The 18544-nt window shown below is 38.6% G+C and overlaps 2 protein-coding genes across 12 annotated transcripts in view; one reads left to right on the forward strand and one right to left on the reverse strand.

The window, feature by feature from the left end:
- Nucleotides 1–1923: 1923 nt before the first annotated feature.
- Nucleotides 1924–15591, forward strand: zmynd11 (zinc finger, MYND-type containing 11). 3 transcript variants are annotated; one of them, XM_057323154.1, is made up of 17 exons: nt 1924–2073; nt 4211–4342; nt 4430–4589; nt 5459–5482; nt 5801–5833; nt 7530–7691; nt 7850–7927; nt 8062–8154; nt 8242–8329; nt 8427–8482; nt 9056–9133; nt 9217–9335; nt 10104–10338; nt 11401–11469; nt 11560–11865; nt 12109–12294; nt 13758–15591. In XM_057323154.1, the coding sequence occupies exons 2-17, from the start codon at nt 4227–4229 to the stop codon at nt 13878–13880; spliced, it is 1926 nt and encodes a 641-aa protein (XP_057179137.1). In that variant the 5' UTR covers nt 1924–2073; nt 4211–4226; the 3' UTR covers nt 13881–15591. The 3 variants fall into 3 exon arrangements, with proteins under 3 accessions (XP_057179137.1, XP_057179138.1, XP_057179139.1); XM_057323155.1 differs by lacking the exon at nt 5801–5833; XM_057323156.1 differs by lacking the exons at nt 5459–5482; nt 5801–5833.
- An 83-nt stretch (nt 15592–15674) lies between these two features.
- Nucleotides 15675–18544, reverse strand: part of dip2ca (disco-interacting protein 2 homolog Ca) — a 100161-nt gene continuing 97291 nt past the window's right edge. For all 9 annotated transcript variants that reach the window (XM_057323153.1, XM_057323150.1, XM_057323151.1 and 6 more), the window contains one exon: nt 15675–18248. In XM_057323153.1, the coding sequence (XP_057179136.1) occupies nt 17996–18248 (253 nt within the window). In that variant the 3' untranslated portion in view covers nt 15675–17995. The remainder of the gene's footprint in view (nt 18249–18544) is intronic.

Consider the following 18544-nt stretch of genomic DNA (forward strand, 5'->3'; position numbering starts at 1 on the left):
TGCACTGTAAAACTTTGCTGAAGTTTTTGCATCAGGTTCGCCAGAAATTTACTGTAGATTTAATTACTACTTCATATACTTTCCAATTAGCACTGTTTTCAATTACTTTAATCAAAATTAAAACACTTTGACTTTTCAATTTCAAAATGAGCAAGAAGAGACTGGCATTTGCGCAGCAACACTGCAAAAAAGCACATTCTTCCTAAGCATTTTTCTCTTGTTTTCTGTAATAATATTTAAAACTTCTTAAATTACGATACATTTACATAACAAGAAAAGTGACCCAAGATATTACGTTTTGTCTTATGAAAGAAAAATATATAAGCTAGGTAAGTTTATGCTTAAAACAAAATTGTACATTAAATTTACAGTAAGTTACTGGCAAACATGCTGCAAAATTACAACAAAGTTTTACAGTGTATGCATTTACTCGTGCTTGTACTCGTAAAAATGCACCGATACCAAAGACCGATACCTCATGTGACATGACAGAAATTTGTTGTCACAAACTTTCAAAGTAAATTTCACAAGCACATACGATTATTTGTTTTTCATAAAGTCTTTAAGGTGGAGTTGTTTGTAATTCTAAAGTTACTCTATTTTTATTAGTCTCACTGTGTTGTGAAAAGGTTCAAGCATTGGTATCTGCGAGAACCAGAAATAAAAAAATAAAAATAAAAATGGTGTCGGTGCATCTCTAATAAAAACCCTTATGAACCATTAGCTCTTAACCATTAAAACCATTACACAATTCCTTTATGTAATGTGTTTCCGACATTATTCCAGGAGGATTTAATAGTGTTTTATTGATTCCAGTCGGCCAGAAAGCATCTCACCAATAAAATCCAACACATTACATCCAAGCAGATATCTGACAGCAAACTTCTGAGCTGACAGACAACATTTCCCCTGCTATAACTGGCAAAATGTTTTACTTTCAAACATGTACATTTATTAGGCCAACTAGTGGTTTGAGCTTTGGGTTTGGGATGGGTAGGTTGGTGGTGTGAGGCCTGCCTTCTTTTTTTTTCATTGAACACAGGGAAACCTTATTATACTTATTACCTTATTATAATTGTCATTATTTTGTTTTCCGGTTTTGATAAAAAATGTTGTGAAATAAGCCTGAAACTCTGAGAAACTACTTCTTGTGCTTTTGAAAGTCAGCAGTGTAAATGTTAGACAAGTATGAACTTTCTATCTCATGGAACACAGGGGAACGGTCTCACAAGTATATCGCGGCAGCCTGGACATCTGCGAGTGGGAGGAGCTTACGCCAAGATCTGCACGTGGGTGGAGCTTATGTCGCAAGTAGACTGGATTTTCACGCATTGAATGAGGATGGCACTATCAAATATTACAGTGTTATCATAGTTTAAAGTTTTGTTTTCATCAGAATTTGTTAAAATGCATATAATGAATATACAATCAAACTAAAACGAAGAATAAGCTTTTTATGAATAGAGCTTTTAAATATAATATTATATTAAATATACCAATCAAATCCTCTGGAGGTTTGTAAAGTCCACTTGCAGCTAAAGTCCCACCCACTTCCAGCTTTTTTCATCTGCAGCTGGCTCCGACCTGCAATTTATACCTAATTCACACATTACCTGTAGAGACCAGTATAGTTTCCATTTAAACCATTACAAATCCTATTATAACCATTAAATCACAATTTCAATATAATTTTTTTTCTTCATTAAAACAATTAAAAAGGTGTTTGTTTTTCAAGTTGTTCCATCTGGAGATTTTTCATTTATAATAAATGTACCAGCTCATGAAAAATCCGATTCAAGGTGAGACGTGCAAAGCAAAGCGCGCAACTCCCGCGTCCTGCCACTAGAGTTCTCCCACAGCCTGTGAATTTGTATATACGTGTATTAGGCCTAGTCCGTGTGTGTGTGAGCGCGTATTAGCGTACGAGTGTGTGTTTACCCCCTCCGAGCGCTCGGCTCCTCCAACCAACCACAATTCTGACATTTAACTCCGGAAACACAAATGTGAGCTGCGCTGCGTTACATCCTAAAGTGAGACTATACGGCGAGGCGTTAAATCAGCGGTCGGGCGGCGGTAAGTAGACGCGTAAACCGGATCGATTTGATGACATTCACTGCAAAGGGAAACAAAAAATCCACTCCCAACTGGTTGGTTTTGTCTAGAAGCGAGGGAGGGATATCAACATGGCGTCCGCGTAGCTCACCAACCAGCCAACAAGAATGTCTAGGCACCGATGAAGGGTTTTCCTCCATTTGCAATCGGATTGTGTTATTAAAGCTGAATCGTCGCGTTTTGATTCTACGAAACGATTCGCGCGGGTGTCAAAAACAGCTGGCGTGTTTACGATGCCCTCATGTTTATAGTTTTGTGACTCGTAGACAAACGTTTGTTGTTTCTTTCTGGCACCGTGGCCGAGAGCGCGATCAGAGCCGGACCTGATTCATATCACTAATAAAATCGGTCTAGCTTTCATAAAAGAGGATCTATTGAATATGTTTGTTAACGTTTCTTAACGCGTTTAGCTCCGATCTGCGCGTACATTCCAGCACTCTGCTAATGGATCACATGCGCGGCTTGTGGATGCATTAAAATATCTGTTGTGGCTTTCATTTACTGGTAACATTTCTACAATGTTGGAATGAAACATAGTTACAAGTTAACAAAAGTTACAATTGTTACAAAAAGTTACAGCGCAATGAGGAAGCCATCGGTTTCCATCATTTCTGCGTATTGCGCAATAAAGCGAACAGGTCCTGCTTGTCAAATCAAATTAGTTGTAAAATACAAACGACTTCATTTGATTTTTTTTCTCCACACAAACATTTGATGTTTTCAACTTTTGCATTGCATTTACAAATGAAAAAGAATTGAATTAACAATACAAACCGATAGAGTCAGCTTAATGGAACTGAACTAGTTGTATTAACGATTCGCATTTGTATTGCCGTAGTTTCTCAACAAATATTATGGTTAATTTTCCCAAGGCCAAGGATTCCAGGCGTTTATTGTTTTTATTGTTTTTATTGCGAAAACATTTACATCTATTTTTTCATGAATAAGTCACAGCTTACAGAATATGAATGCGCTTCAGTTCTTTGTCTTGTGTAGGACCCATCTGGCGGTTCATTGTAGGAGCAGTTATTTACAGTGGCAATGGCAATAAATGTGACAGTCATTTTTATCTGTTCTTCATGCCACAGAGAGAGAGAGAGAGAGAGAGAGAGAGAGCAGAAATACTGCAGTTCTTTGCAGATGCAGACTGTTGAGGGGTTTTATAGAAGCGCTTTTGCTGTTCTGGAATGATGCTGGGAGGGACTAGATTTACTACTCTTTCTCTAATGATCTTATTCTAACGTGCACCAGCCTAACATTTAATCTAGTCTTTTTTGTTTGAGGCTGTTGTTAGTTGTTATCTAACGCAGACTGTACATCAACGCTTATGTTCCATGCGTGACGTCACATTTATTGTTGTTACTGTACATTGCAAATCTGTCTTGGAGATGACAGTGAAATAAAGCCCTGCTGTCAGGACCCAGATTTTACATCATACTCGAACATTGTTTGTTGAACAAAAGTAACTGAAATAAATCATTGAAATATATTAATCACCAACTTCACAGGCTCATATGCAACTGTATTGAAATTCCATTCGATATATAGGAAGTTGACAAATTGTCCAGTGTGTTTAACCAGCATAACATACCAAACATAGAATCGTATAAACATTGTATTAGTTATTGTATTTGTGTCACATAGATTCATCTCTCACTTGGTAATATCACCAGTAAGCGACAAGTACATTTATGTCAGAGTTTAATATATGGTTTTAATATGGTTCATGATTGTTTGTTTCTTTCTGCATTTTCGTGATGCATCAAAACAGACCTGTGAGCGGTTTTAAGGTTCAGACCACATTTTATAGATGAAGTTATATAAACGATGTTATCCCGCAAGCATAGGTGTGAATGCCAGTGGTTATTGTACTATTTAATTGTGGTGCCATTTTTCAAAAAGAAACGTGGTGCTCGGAGACGTGGTGTGTAATGTGACGGCGCCGTCACTGGCAAAACTAACCAATATTTGCATTTTGGTTCTTTGATATGCAAGAACCAAAGCTCTTTAGCATGTAGTTTGTTTACCGTGGTTAGTGTGAGTTGGAGATCAGTGCTGTTTTGCTTGAGTTTGTATATGGTGTCTGTGTTCGCTCCAGGTCGGAACTGGCTACGATGTCGAGGCTGGTGAAGAAGAGGCAGGCGGATCCCAAAGTGGTCCAGTACGTGTGGTCGGCCATCGAAGTCGTCCGGAACCAGAAACAGATCGCGAACATGGACAGAATCTCAAAGTAAGTTGCAAGATCAGAAGACATGCTAGTAAATATCATTGCCGATGTTTTCAAGACGTCTGAGTTCACGTGTGTGTTTCCATGCAGGTATTTAAGTCGTGTGTACGGGATGCACCCGAAAGACACGGCCAGGCAGCTGGTCCTCGCGGTGAAAGATGGGCTGGTGGTGGAGACCCTCACGGTTGGGTGCAAGGGATCCAAAGCTGGGATCGAGCAGGAGGGATACTGGCTACCCGGAGATGAGATGGTGAGACATAAACCAGAGCATGTTTAAACATAACATTTCAATCCACCAACTTCCTAAATAAAAATGTTAAAGGTAAACATTGCTTCGATTTTCCGGTTTATGTTAAGACAGTTCACGATCAAGACACACTCACATTCATGAAATGAAACAGTTCTGTGTTGGAAAGTAGACCATTGTTAAGGGTCATTTGTTTGGTTCTTTAGCTTATATAAAATAAAACAAACATACCACTGGAGAACGTTTAACTGTAAGGCATCAGCTCTACATACATCGTGATGGAATATGAGGATGTTTCAGGACCTTCAGCAGCACACAGAGACATTCCTCTGCTGTCTGAGAGAGAGAACGTTTAAAGGAAACTGTGGTTGTTTTTGGGGTATGGGTTACAGTCACAAATACCTCTACAGGTCCGCCTCTGGTCTTATGAGTCATGCATGTGTTGTCTGCAGTCAAAGAAAGCTTATTGTTGTAAAACATTGTGATGAATTGTACTGTATGTAGCAGCTGAGGTTAAAGGGTAAGTTCATCCCAAAATCAAATTTGTGTGATTTCTTTTTTTTTTACTCGCCCACATGACGTTAAACATGTTTCGAGACCTCCCAATCGGGCTAAGTGCGAGTACGCCCTAAATATCTTTATTTGTGCTCCGAAGACGCCGGGAGGTCTCAAAACACGTTTAACGTCATGTGGGCGAGTAAAAATCACACAAATTAGATTTGGGGATGAACTTACCCTTTAACACGTTTAGTTTTTGTGAATGCTGATCACCCACCCGCGAGTCCCTAACACGGAACGCCAGTGGTTAGTTTCAGCCCGAGCTGTCAGGTTAGGATTTTAAACAATGTTTTTTGGATCACTTGCAATCGCAGGAGCAGATGTCGGAAGAAGGCAAGGTACGTCCATATTAACTGACTCTTTTTAACAACAATACTCTGGCCTTTATTTAATAGTATGTGTAACCTACACATGGGACAGCACCTGAACTTAATGAACCTTATACATATCGCAGATCTCAGAAACTTGAAATCTGAAATTTAGTGTATAAATTTATCAGTCACGTTCTGTGTATGAGGATATTTTTGTTTGACAAGAATGTTAAAGTTGATACTGATACCAGCTTCATTGCATTCAGAGCTGTGCTGTGTGAGGTTACCGTGTATCTTTGTTTTGTCACTGGATGCTCAGTATTAGTGATTTCTCTCTTTTTCTAGCCTTTTGCGCTCTCTGAAGCTCCTTTTGCAGATGTGCGTATGTTTCACACACACACACACACACACACACACACACACACACACACACTATTAACACATGTTTTCAAAGTGAAATCACCTACAGCTAATTTGTACGTCAATATCAAGACTTTCTGATTGGGTACTTCAGGGTTTAGGTCAGTGTCAGAAATGACAGTACATTAAGGAGTAATATTTTATTTTTTATGTTCACACATAATATGCTCATTTGCTTCATTGTAATAATTTAACTATCATACATTTTCTAATTCGAACAAACGTTACCTTTAAAATATAATTATGGCACATTTGACATAATAATTTACACCATTAGGTCTAGAATAAAATGCGATATAATTTCTGTTGGTTTCTGACCTTGATTTAGACCCGTGTTAAATATAGACTTCTTGTTTTTGTTGACTTTTCAGTATTTGTTTTGACGTTACACTCTGGTCACATTTGATTTTGTAAACATTTCACTCACCGTGACCAGAATCGAGAATGTTTTGGACTCTGTGCCGTGTGACTGTTTGAGGTCTGTAGGGTCGAATCAAGAGAGATTTGGTGTGAACACAAAATCCCACACAAAACATTTCGTGGTGTTCAAGGTTTGATTTAAATGGCCATTTGATTCATTCATTTCACGATATGGATTTGTAAGTTTGTTCAAGTGTTAAAACGGCATTAATCAACCCTTACTTGTTATAACCAATTGAGTGATTCAAGAAATATTAGGATATTAGAAATGTAAGGATATCTAGAACATGCTGCAAAAATGGCCTCTTAAATTGAGCCAAATGTGCAAAAACTAGGGCTGTCAAACGATTAATCGTTTGCGTTTACATAATATACTGTATATCTGTGTAATGTGCATATTAATTTTGTCACAAAACACACATATATTTAAATGTATTAATTTATAATTACCAATGATTAAAATGAATTATTTAATATTTTCTTAAATGTATGCATTTATGTGTTCATAAATACAAATAATTAATATATTAAGCAAATACAAACTTTTATTCTGGATGCGATTAATCACGATTAATCGTTTGACAGCCCTAGCAAAAGCGCAACGTTTATCTGTTCTTCTCATATTATCAGACATACTCTACAGCTGCAGTCTTCCGAGTAACATTTGCTTGTTTGTTAGATCTTTATTATTATGAATAATTGGGGTTTTCGTTCTTGGTTGCTTGGTCCTTAAACGCTAATCGAATAAGAGAAGCCCTCATACTTAGTTTTTTCGCCAGGCGTTAGCTGAAAGCCTAGTTAATAGAAGTACAAATATGGAAATTCAGAGTTAACGAGATGTCACTTGTGGCATTCCTAAGGGAAAGCCCAGAGTGTATATGAAGAGTTTGGTTCCAAAATTTTATTTCAAAAATCACGTTTTTTTTATTGTGCATTCCAATTCATATCAATCAAACTGCCGTTGGTTTGTTTTGCCATAATAGCTTAAAAAATACAGCTAGCTAACACAATAAAAACATGATAGTTGTCTCATTTTGGAACCAAACTCTTCATACATTTTAAAGCTTTACAGAGTAAGAGGGCTGATCTTGGATCTGCGTCCCAAGATCTTATTTGCAGGATATGAAAGGGGAAACACTATTCCTGGAGTGATGTTATCGGTGGGTTAGTGTGGTTCAGAACGGTGTGGCCCAGGCGGGCTGGGATTTGCATTACTGTACTCTGTGTGTTTTAGGATTGGGAGGCGGAAAGTCATGACTGGTACTGCTTTGAGTGTCACCTTCCCGGAGATGTTATGGAATGTGACGGATGTTTCCGCGTCTACCACCTCCGCTGTGTGCCGGAGGACCACCGGCCGCGGGACACCACCTCCCACTGGCAGTGTGGCATCTGCAGGGTGAGTCTGGAAAAAAACTAGAACGGATTCAAATCTGATCTACGTGTCACTTTTTTTTTGTCAAATGGATTTATTTTCATTTGACGCAATAAAGTTGCGAAGTGTCTTTTGAAGTGTGGCTAACCTTATCAGTGATAATAGTGTGGTGATGTTTACAGGGCAGTAAAAGGAAGAACTTGAAAAAACAGGAAATGACAACGTACCTAAAGTTCATTCTCAGCCGCATGAAGGAAAGGGTGCGTTTCACAGTTCTGTTTCACATTTTATCCCAGTAAAGCATTTCGAGACGAGGCATGTTTTCGCACCTCTATCCTGCAGTGCTATGCACATCGTCTTAAACTTTGCATGGATCTTGACGCTGTTTTCTTAGGCTGTGGACCTGCACAAAAGAGGCAAAGAGTCAAAGCAACCCATCTACAGACGACTGATTCACACACCTCTGGATGTGGATAACATACAAGAGGTACGCAGACCGAACCAGACTGACATCTGCAGCGCTGCGGGGTACGGACTGATCTCCCATCAATCTCTGCTCTCTGTTCTCTCACAGAAAATCTCAGAGGAGAAATACAAGAGCTTCGAGGAGTTCAGGGCTGACGCTCAGCTTATAGTTCACAACACAGCCATCCTGCACGGAGGTGAGCGGGTCTGCCTCGGCATCTGTGATGCGATTTATGAAATAGCACATAGACACTTAAGTAGTAACCTGACCGATTTCACACTCTTTGTTAACAGTGAACAGCGATCAGGCCGAAATCGCCAGACTTCTTTATAATGACACGTGCCATGAGGTCAGCGCATGCAAACAGTGGAATTTTAAGCCTATTTAGTTCACTTGACGAACTCGGTTAAGGATTTGCTGTTTTGAGTTATTTTTTAACCCATTTTGACATTAAAGGGACAGTTCACCCAAAAATGAAATGATTGTCATCGTTAACCCTCGAGTTGTTCCAGATCTGTGTAAATGTCTTTGTTCTGATGAACACAGAGAAAGATGTTTGGAGGAATGCTTGTAACACCCATTGACTACCATAGGAGGAAAAATGACAATGGTAGTCAAAAGTGCCCCAGAACTATTTGCTTTCCTACATTCTTCCAAATATCTTCTTTTGTGGTCAACAGAACAATGCAATTACACTATGGTAGTCAATAGTGGCCAAGAACTGTTTGGTTACAAGCATTCTTCCAAATGTGTTTCTTTGTGTTCATCAGAACCAAGACATTTACAGTATATATATTTGGAGTAAATGATGACAGAAATTTCATTTTTGGGTGAGCCGATTCTTTAATGTTTGAACGATTTCGTGCTTATTTATACAGGAAATGTAGGATCAATTAAAAATAGTGGATTTGTTTCTCTCCAGCTGAACGAGTTACTATTGTGCAGAAATTGTTTTTATCTCTCGAACGCCAGACCTGACAACTGGTTTTGTTATCCGTGCGTAAGTACAGCCACGCACACATTCACAGTCCTTATGGGATTTGTGAAGGTATGGTATTAAAGTTTGTTCGTCTGTGTGTTTAGACTCCCAATCACGAGTTGGTCTGGGCCAGGATGAAAGGTTTCGGTTATTGGCCGGCCAAAGTTTTACAGAGGGAGGGCACCCAGGTGGACGTCCGTTTCTTTGGTCACCAGCACCAAAGGTGAGGCCCAGGTTTCTCTAGATCCAAGAGAAACATGAGGGACCAACAACATAGACATGAATCAAGATTTTAGGGTAAATTTTTATGACTGTATAAGGTAAAGCATACATTTGTTTTTTGTAAATGTCCATTATTTATTTTTTATTATTTATCTTTTATTCATTAAAACTGATCAAAACGAGTGTAAATGTGTTAATAAACTCAAACATCGTAATGAAATTCTGTCAGAAACACTGAGACCATTAAAGGGATAGTTCAGCCAAAATATATATTTTTTCTCATTTATTTACTCTCATGTTGTTCAAAATCTGTATACGACTTTTTCTTCTGTGAAACACAAAAGAAGATATTTCGAGAAATGTCACCTGGTTTTGAGTTCATACAGTTGAAGTCAATGAAGAACAGTGTTGTTTGGTTCCCAACATATCTTGAAAATAGCTTCTTTTGCGTTCTGCAGAAGAATGTCATTAAAAAATAAATGTATTTGAAATGTTTCAGCTAATATTAGATCACAAAAATTGCACGTAAAACAATCACAAAGCGTACGAAGTATTGCAAATCAAACTGCAGAACATTTCATTGCTTAAAATGTAATTTCAGCTACCCCTTAATAAATAGAGAATCAGGAGATTAAGGTTTCGGTACATTATTTTGACTTTAGTATGAAGGCAAAATGTGGAAAGGAAACGTTAATCTCCTTTATGCCTGGTTTTGTAGACCTTCAAGAGCCGGTTTGAAACAGTTGTGTGTGTGTGTGTTCTGCTGCAGGGCTTGGATTCCCTCTGACAACATCCAGGAGATCTCTGTGAGCGTGCAGCAGCTGCAGGTGAAGCGCAGCGCCGGCTGGAAGAAAGCGTGCGATGAACTGGAGCAACACCAGAGATACCTGAGGGAGGGTCGCACCTGGAGGGGGAAGCTGGAGGAGAAGCACGATAGGTCGGACAGACAGGAAGACAGAGTGGAGGAGGCGGAGTCAAGCATCTCCTCAACATCCAATGAGCAGGTGACTTTAAATGTTTGTTTAAATGTTTAATTTAGACTAATTATGAGGGTTCTGTACTATGTTTGTCACACTTCAGTATAGGGGGCAATTTTCGCTATTTACAAACCCGACTTTTTCCCTAATAAACTCTTAATTTGTTTCTTATTAATAGTTAGTAAGGTAGTTGTTAGGTTTAGGTATTGGGTAGGATTAGGGATGTAGAGTATGGTCATGCAGAATATGTGCTTTATATGTACTAATAAACAGCCAATATGCCAATAATAGGCATGCTAATAACAACTAGTTAATAGTGAGAATATACTGAAGTGTTACCTTGTTGATAAAACTGAATAGTGATTCATATTTTTATATTTTGAAGGACACTGGTAACCAAACAACATTGATCCTATTGACTTCCATTGTATGGACACAAAGCCACTGAGGCATTTCTTAAATTATCTTCTTTTGTGTGAAAAAGTCATATACATGAAATAATATATATAATATAATAAATGAAAGGAGTTTCATGTTTAAATGAACCAAGAAGTTTCACAGAATTGTATTTTAGGGTGAACTTTCACTTTAAAATTGATATACAGCTACAGCAGTATAGGAGTGATTATGAAATAATTTATTAAATGTATCCAAACCGATTTAATTGACATTTATATGACTTATTATTGACTATTATTATTGTTAAAGTATATTTGGTATATTTTTATTTTCTAAACATGCAGTTGTCCATTGTTAGTTCATAATACAAGCAACTTAAAATGTAAAAAAATAAAATGTGGAAGCAGTTTTAAGCTTAACCAAAAAATACTGTAAAATATAAGTTCATGTTAATCATTAAATATTTACATGAACTGTTGTTAATGTAATTTATATGACATTGTAAAATGTTACCAAAGTATAATGTGGCACTGCTGCTAATCTTGTTTTCTTGTGGTTAATGACTCGTATTTTGTATTGTTTCTGGTTTTGGATGAAAGCTTCTGTTATTTGAACGCGTAATTTGGCAAGACTGGCTTTATGTAGCATCTGGTGTCCTCATTTTTCTCTGTTCATCTGTGTTTGCTGCAGTCAAAAGGCAACCAAGAACCCAAAGCTAAGAAAAGCCGCCGATCCCAAGTCGCCGAGCCCAAAGAAGAGGTTTGTCATGTGACTTGTTTATCTCAAAGAGTATTGTGGTAACAGTGTGAAAATCATGGGTTTGAATAAAGCATCTACCAAATATCTTAGCAACCCGAGCCTGAGATGGAGGCCGTCAGCTCCAGTCAAGAGATCCCGACGGCCGTTCCCCATCAGCCCGAGCGCATGTCCGTCTCCACCCAGACCAAAAAGTCTGGCTCGTCGTCTTCCTCTTCTTCCTCTTCTTCCTCACCGACCCCCCGCATGTTGCACAAAGGCACGCAGACGGTCAACGAGGGCAGCTGCCAAAACATGTGCCACGACAAATACACAAAGATCTTCAGCGATGTGAAAGAAATGATGAAGGCGGAGAACAAACGGGAGACAGAACGTGTTCTGAAAGAAGCCTTGGACAAGGTGAGGATATGAATTGATTTAGTTTACTTAATTTAGTTAACTTGTATCGCTCTCTGGTGCCCTCTTGTGGCCAGAATCAAAGAGACCCCGTTTCTAGCCAAACTGGGCGCCTCTTTGTGAATCTGTGTTTGGCAATGTTTACTATTTACATGATATTCGGAAATAAAGTAATTGTAGTCGCTGTGCAACGTGGCCAAATATGGCACGCTTTTATTTAACTATGGCGCGCGGTTGACTTTACAGTTGCGAGCGGAGATGGAGGAAGAGAAAAGGCAGGCGGTGAGCAAAGCCGTGTCCAGCACACAAGCCGAGATGGAACGAAAGTGCAAACAGGTGAAAGAGAAGTGCAAAGAGGAGCTAATGGAGGAGATGAAGAAGATGGTAGCACAGCACAAACAACTTCTTTCCCAGACCAAGAAGAAGCAGTGGGTGAGGAAACCTTCACAGCACTTTGTGTTTTCCAAAGCTTGGCTGTTTTGATGCCAGACGAAGATCTTGTTATCTATGACTGAAAGTCTAATATTCTGAATTCACTGAATGTAAAATGTATTCAAATGTGACTCCATATCTGTAGATTTGACATACCCTCCAGGCAGATAGTGTATATTATTGTCTTATGCTTTGAGTGTTAGATCTTCAAGTGTAGATTGCTTTGCTTAGATGATGATTCTTTTTCTGAGAAGTCCAAATTTGCCCAGCATGGTGTTGTTTATATACAAGCTATTTATAGGTTCAACCTGTTGTTAGGTGATAATTGTTCTACTGCGTGTTATTCAACTGAACTTTAGAAGTTCTCTTCTGGGAATCGTTGGAGCTTTGAGAACAGCACGAGGAAATCAAGAGCAATTACTGTTTATGTCAATACGATGAGGTTGACGCGTGTTATTCTTATTCGGATGAATTGAGCCGGTTCCCTTAAAAACAGCTTTTGTGGGTCTTGAAACAACATTTAAATAAACATCGTCCTTATCCTGGGGATATGTTTACATGACACTAAAAATGGAAAAACTGATGCGTAGTTAGTCGTTCATTTACACAACGACTGCATTTTGAGGGTTTCAAAGTGTACATTTTTTTTACAAAAATGAAAAAAACGTTTTAGCTGGCCATTTATGCAACAACTACAGGTAACGTGTAAACTTGTTTTTGTCAAACTGTTGACATTTCGCAAACGTGCACTACATCGCCAACTACTGGTTTGGCGTAAATAATGCAGCGTTTTTAGTTCTCTGTGAACACTGTATGTGAAATGCTTCAAAAACACACTTTTCTGTTTTTAGTGCATCTTTGTTGTGTATACATAATATCCTAATACATAACTTTGACCCAACCGCGATTCACCTCCAAAATCAGACAGAAATAATTCATTCAGTCCTTTATGCATTTGGCAGATATTTCTATCCAAAGCAAGTCCATTCAAGGTATAGATTTTCCCAGGTTGTGTTTTTGCGATGCGCATAATGCAATGCTTGACCAGTTGGGCTTCTGGAAATGAGAAATAATCCGAATGTCATTGACGCTTCAGCCTTAAAGGGATAGTTCTCTCAAGAATGAAAATTCTGTCGCCATTTTGAACCTGTATGGCTTTCTTCTGCAGAACACAAAAGAAGATATTTTGAAGAACATCGGTACATATTGACTTTGGTTTTGTGTCTGTACAATAGAAGTAAATAGGTACCACCGTTGAACATTCTTCAAAATATCTTCTTTTGTGTTCTGCAGAAGAAAGTTATACAGGTTTGAAATGGCAAGAGGGTGAGTTAATGATGACAGAACTATAATTTATAAGCGAACAATCCCTTCACAATATGATTGTAAAAACAATCCTACTTCTGATCCCGCCCCTTTTTACTTTTAGCATTTCTCAATATTAACTCTGTTATCAATTTCAGTGTTACAATTGTGAGGAGGAGGCCATGTACCACTGTTGCTGGAACACGTCATACTGCTCCATCAAATGCCAGCAGGAGCATTGGCACGCCGACCACAAGCGTACCTGTCGCCGGAAGAGATGAGCTGTGCCTGGCCACGCCCACTCTTTAGACTCCACCCCTGCAAGCCGCGCTATTGAATAGAGCTCTTAAATTCTTACCACCTCGCCCATGGATTCTTCATTTGTAGCCAGCATTTGAACACTTTGAAACCAGGAGGTTAATGCTAACCGGGCAGTGACACCAGGACTTTCCCGAAGACGGTTGTACGTTTGGATTTTACAAGATCACTTTGAATCTCTCTTTTGCTTTTAATCCTTTTATTTGCTGTACGATGGAAAACAGCCTCGCTTGCATACAGACTAGCTGAGATGTGAAGTGCTAGTCCTCTTTTTACACGACTTCATCTTAAGCTATGTAGATATTTGACTTTTTCTAATGAGCGAATCATGTCAGCCTCCTGCATTGAGTGAAGTTGGTGCTTTTAAACTCGACGGTTGGTTTTGATCAGTGCTTGTGACGTGTCTTTTTTGGGAACAGGGTTTTAAAGATGGCAGGTCGTGTCTGTCGGAACGATACAATCTTCCATGCATGAATATGCACATTTCATTTTTAAATAGACCTTTTAATTTTTAACGAGAAAAAAAATGACGTGCTCATTCTGGGTCCATTTCTGTGGCTCACGTGTGCTCAGTTTTCGCCAAGTGGGCTCTTTAGTGCGTTTCACGTGCGTAAGTCGTGCCAGTTTTTGTGTGGGCATAGCCAAGTCCTTCCAGATGGAATGAACATTGGGTGGATTACAGATGTAATGATCTCGTTAAATTGAATCAGACCGTACGGAGATCAGTTTGAATTAAACAATCAGAAATGATGGCTAAAGGGTAAACCTTGGGGTTTTATCAATGAGAATGACCTTTCGTGGCCTTCTCCTGCACTTTGTAACCTGAGGGAGAAGTTAAAAGGATAGTTAACACCTAAATGAAAATGTTGTCAGATAGTAAATTGTCATAAACAATATGAGATATTGGAAACGAAATATTTATCAAACAACAGTTGCGTGTTTGGAAGAACTGTTCTTTTTTCAAGAGTAATTATTGCAATAACAAATGTTTAATAAAAATAGTTTTTGAGAAGCGATATGTCTGTTAGATGTGGAGAAGCAGTCAGCTGAGGGATGTAGGGGAACGTGAGGTCCTTTGGTGTTTTGCACAGACTCGTTTGTATGTGCACCTTTATCTTCTCTCTCTCAAGTTTTGGATGCGTTTACATCCATATTTCTGTCCACCTCCTGTCTTTGCCCCATCCTAACCTCACTGTTGCACTACATGTAAATAACTGTTTGCCGCTAACCGTGACTGATGATGTTTGCACGTTAGCATATGTACATTTCATGAGCGCATTTATGATGTATTTGATAAAAAAAATAAAAATATTTGTGATATAACGGTAATATGTTCCATTCCAGTGTGCATGAAACCAGGCTGTGTATACCTTTTTTCCGATCTCTGTTTTGCGTTCTTGCGTGTCCTCGGTGATGCAGTACGTCTCTCGATAATTTGACGCCACTTTGTAATCGCGAGTTAACCCTTTTATAAAATGTAATTTTTTAACTTATATTTATGCGGACAGAACAATGACTACTGAGAATTCCCGACACCCTGCGAGAAGTTTGCTATAAGAACACCTGTCTTTCACGTGCATACGAACGTGGTGTAAACGTTTTTCCCCTTCCTGCATTATGTAACAGTACTATGTATAAATAAACATATCAACCGGTTGTGTTTTTGCTTTTTTGTTGGTCTCAAATTTAATAATGACAAATGTACCAATCAAAGCACTTTATTGCACCATATTGTGTGAAGGTAGGCCAAAGCAGGCTTCTATAAAAGTGTCATTTAATACTTTTAATCATGTGTACAAAACAGAATTTCAAACACACCTGCACCATACAAAATAAATTGTTTTTTGTCTTTTTTTCGCTAACCAACGATATTTACAGACACCATGCAGACTCGCTCACGTAAGTCCAGATTTCCAACGAAAAAGGGAATTAACTTCACAGGTTGAAAGTTATGTGCACATTTTTTCCTTGGGGAAAGATTTCCGTTTTGTATGGGAATGGCAACACCACATGGCCCGGTTTCACAGACAATGCTTAGTTTAAGCCAGGACCAGACCTTAGTTTATTAGTCTAAATGCCTTCGAAAAAAACATTACTGGTTTGCATCTTGAGACAAAACAATGGCACTGACGTATTTTAAGATATGTCAGGGTGAGTTTTTTTTCTTCCGTTAAGACGGGTCAAACATTCATTTTAGTCTGGGACTAGCCTTAAACCTCGTCTGTGAAACCGGGCATAGATCTTCCAGACATGTTAAGACTTCCTTCATTTAAAAAAAAAAAAGAACAAAAAAAATAGAACATTGCATTGTCACTTTGTGAATAAGTGTAAACTCAGTCCACATAGACGGTAACGTCTTACACCAATCCCCAAAAATCAAAAGGTTGCCTGTAAATCGACCTCTGAGACCGGAGGGTGTTGATATCAGATTGCAGTACGATTCCCACCGCTGCATCTTCAGGAAATAACGTGATCGATGACATCTGCCGTTATATTTATCAACAGGCAGGACGTGATAATACGAACAATCCTGAATAGGAATTTGATACGATGTAATGTTTGTAAATCACATTGAAATGCAGCTGGTACATGGTAGAGAATGGCACAGTTCTCTTTTCCTCTTCACCCGATTTTTGTTTGCATTTTTTCATGCTTTGCTCGTATTGCACGGGTCAACAGTCTGCAGGCTTTGGCATGTATTTCCAAAACAAGCCGTTTTAAAAAAACATCATTTCACGTGAGGGGTAGAAAGTGAAGGCATTAACGTAAATCTTTCATAAAATACCAGTCTGGCGCATTATAAATGAAAACGCTCACTTAAAAGGACAAGCTGTCGTGGCCATGTTTCTGTGAGGATACGGACACCACTGAAAAAAAGACGTATTGCGATGTTTCGTAGTAGGCTACACAAACCATTGGATGAGCGATAAACAAAAAACACACTTGTGTAAAAAGCTCGTGGCAATAAATAATGATGAAAACACTCGAAACAATACAAAAGCTAAAAACTCAATTCAAGGAGCAACATAACACAACAAACAAGCAGAATTGTGGTGCAGAAGTTGTAAAACAACGTAAACAAAATTCCAGGCACATTTTAGGGTTTGTTTTCGCTCTGTAAGGGAGATTTAATTTCAATTAAAAAGCATTTGTTCCAGCTACACGCACGTGTAACATGAGTTTGTATTATTTGTGGGTAACGTTGATCGATCAGTCAGTTGAGTTTCCAACAGACACCATGCAAGTGGGAAGTACTGCATTAGAAACGTTTCATTGGTGATTTGGAGATCATCTTATTTCATATATACTTATCTTTTTTTATATATATATTTGTATGTATATTTATATTTTTACATATGCTTGATGTGATACTACTCACACAAGATGATACAATGTTTTATATCAGCAATATTATTTAATGAGGAAAACATTTCCGAATGTCTTCGCTCATCGATTCTAAAAAGAGCAAAATAAATAAGAACTATTATCTGTACATAATTACACAATATCAACCGACTTCGTTAAGCCATCAGCTTTGTACAATGAAATGAAACATGGAAGTGTAAAAGCTGGGGGACGGTCTTTTTTCTATTTTGCTTTCTGCTGTCGGAGAACATTTACAAAGGTTGAAAAACTAAACCGGCAAATTGCTGAAGGACGGCTGCGACATACATACAAATGTGTTTTTGTACCTTTTTAAAATAACAGGACAGAAATTGCGTCCAGGGTTTTTGATATCATGTATACTTGCAACAAGTTCCTCCAAATAATCGGCAAACTTAAAACGCACGTTTAGTATGCAGATATTTCAAATGACCCTTCGCTCATGTAGGGTGGAATAAAAATGAATAGCGTCGCAACACCTCACGTAAAAACAAAGCGACACGCACGCAAGCGAAAGCAGAGGCGATTCTTCTGGCCTTCAGGGGACTTGAATCCTTCTGCCAGTTTGGCTTTGTAAAAGTTCTTCCTGTAAGTGTTTTGCGGTATTTGCTGTAGAATGCCAAACCAGTGGTGTGCAGACGGCAAAACACGCACAGACATACGCAGCAAAGGCTTCCATACACAGACGCTCGTGCTACATGTTATACGCCACATAGATGGGGTCTAGCTGGTCGGCCAGAAAGCCGTCTCGCAGGTGCATCCTCTGTTTCTCTCCGCGAGAGTTGATGGGAATGACGCCGATGTCCACCACGACCACCACGCCCACGATTAAGTAGTGTTCCTCCAGAACCGCGTTAGTTACGAGCGGAACCAGGTCCAAAGCTTCCTGTTCTGAACCTTCCAGCTCCACGACCACCACCAGAAGGTTGGTCCACGGAAACACGGCGCTGAAACGCAGACAGATTTATTTGAGTAAAATACCTATACATTTACCTAGATACCTATATATATACCTATATTTTTTCTGGTATTTCACGGAATTTTAATCAAATGCTTAATTAAATATTTAATATCATTTAAAAACAAAATTCAGTTTTTTACGTAAAATCATTCTTTAATGTAAAGAACATTCTGTCATAATAGACTCAATAAATCTTTAAATCAATGTTTAGGAAACCTTTTTCGTTGTTTTTTGTTCAAAATAATAATTCATTTGGGGGAAATAACAACTTGGTGTCCATAA

Source organism: Triplophysa rosa, linkage group LG23 (genome assembly GCF_024868665.1).
Source record: "Triplophysa rosa linkage group LG23, Trosa_1v2, whole genome shotgun sequence".
Classification (NCBI taxonomy): domain Eukaryota; kingdom Metazoa; phylum Chordata; class Actinopteri; order Cypriniformes; family Nemacheilidae; genus Triplophysa; species Triplophysa rosa.

Excerpts from the sequence above, each read along its gene's own strand:
- zmynd11 (XM_057323154.1), top strand. The coding sequence starts at position 4,227 with ATGTCGAGGCTGGTGAAGAAGAGGCAGGCGGATCCCAAAGTGGTCCAG. Across the intron at positions 5,834-7,529 it reads CTGAAGCTCCTTTTGCAGAT|GATTGGGAGGCGGAAAGTCA; the intron begins GTGCGTATGTTT and ends TGTGTGTTTTAG. Across the intron at positions 8,483-9,055 it reads ATAATGACACGTGCCATGAG|CTGAACGAGTTACTATTGTG; the intron begins GTCAGCGCATGC and ends GTTTCTCTCCAG.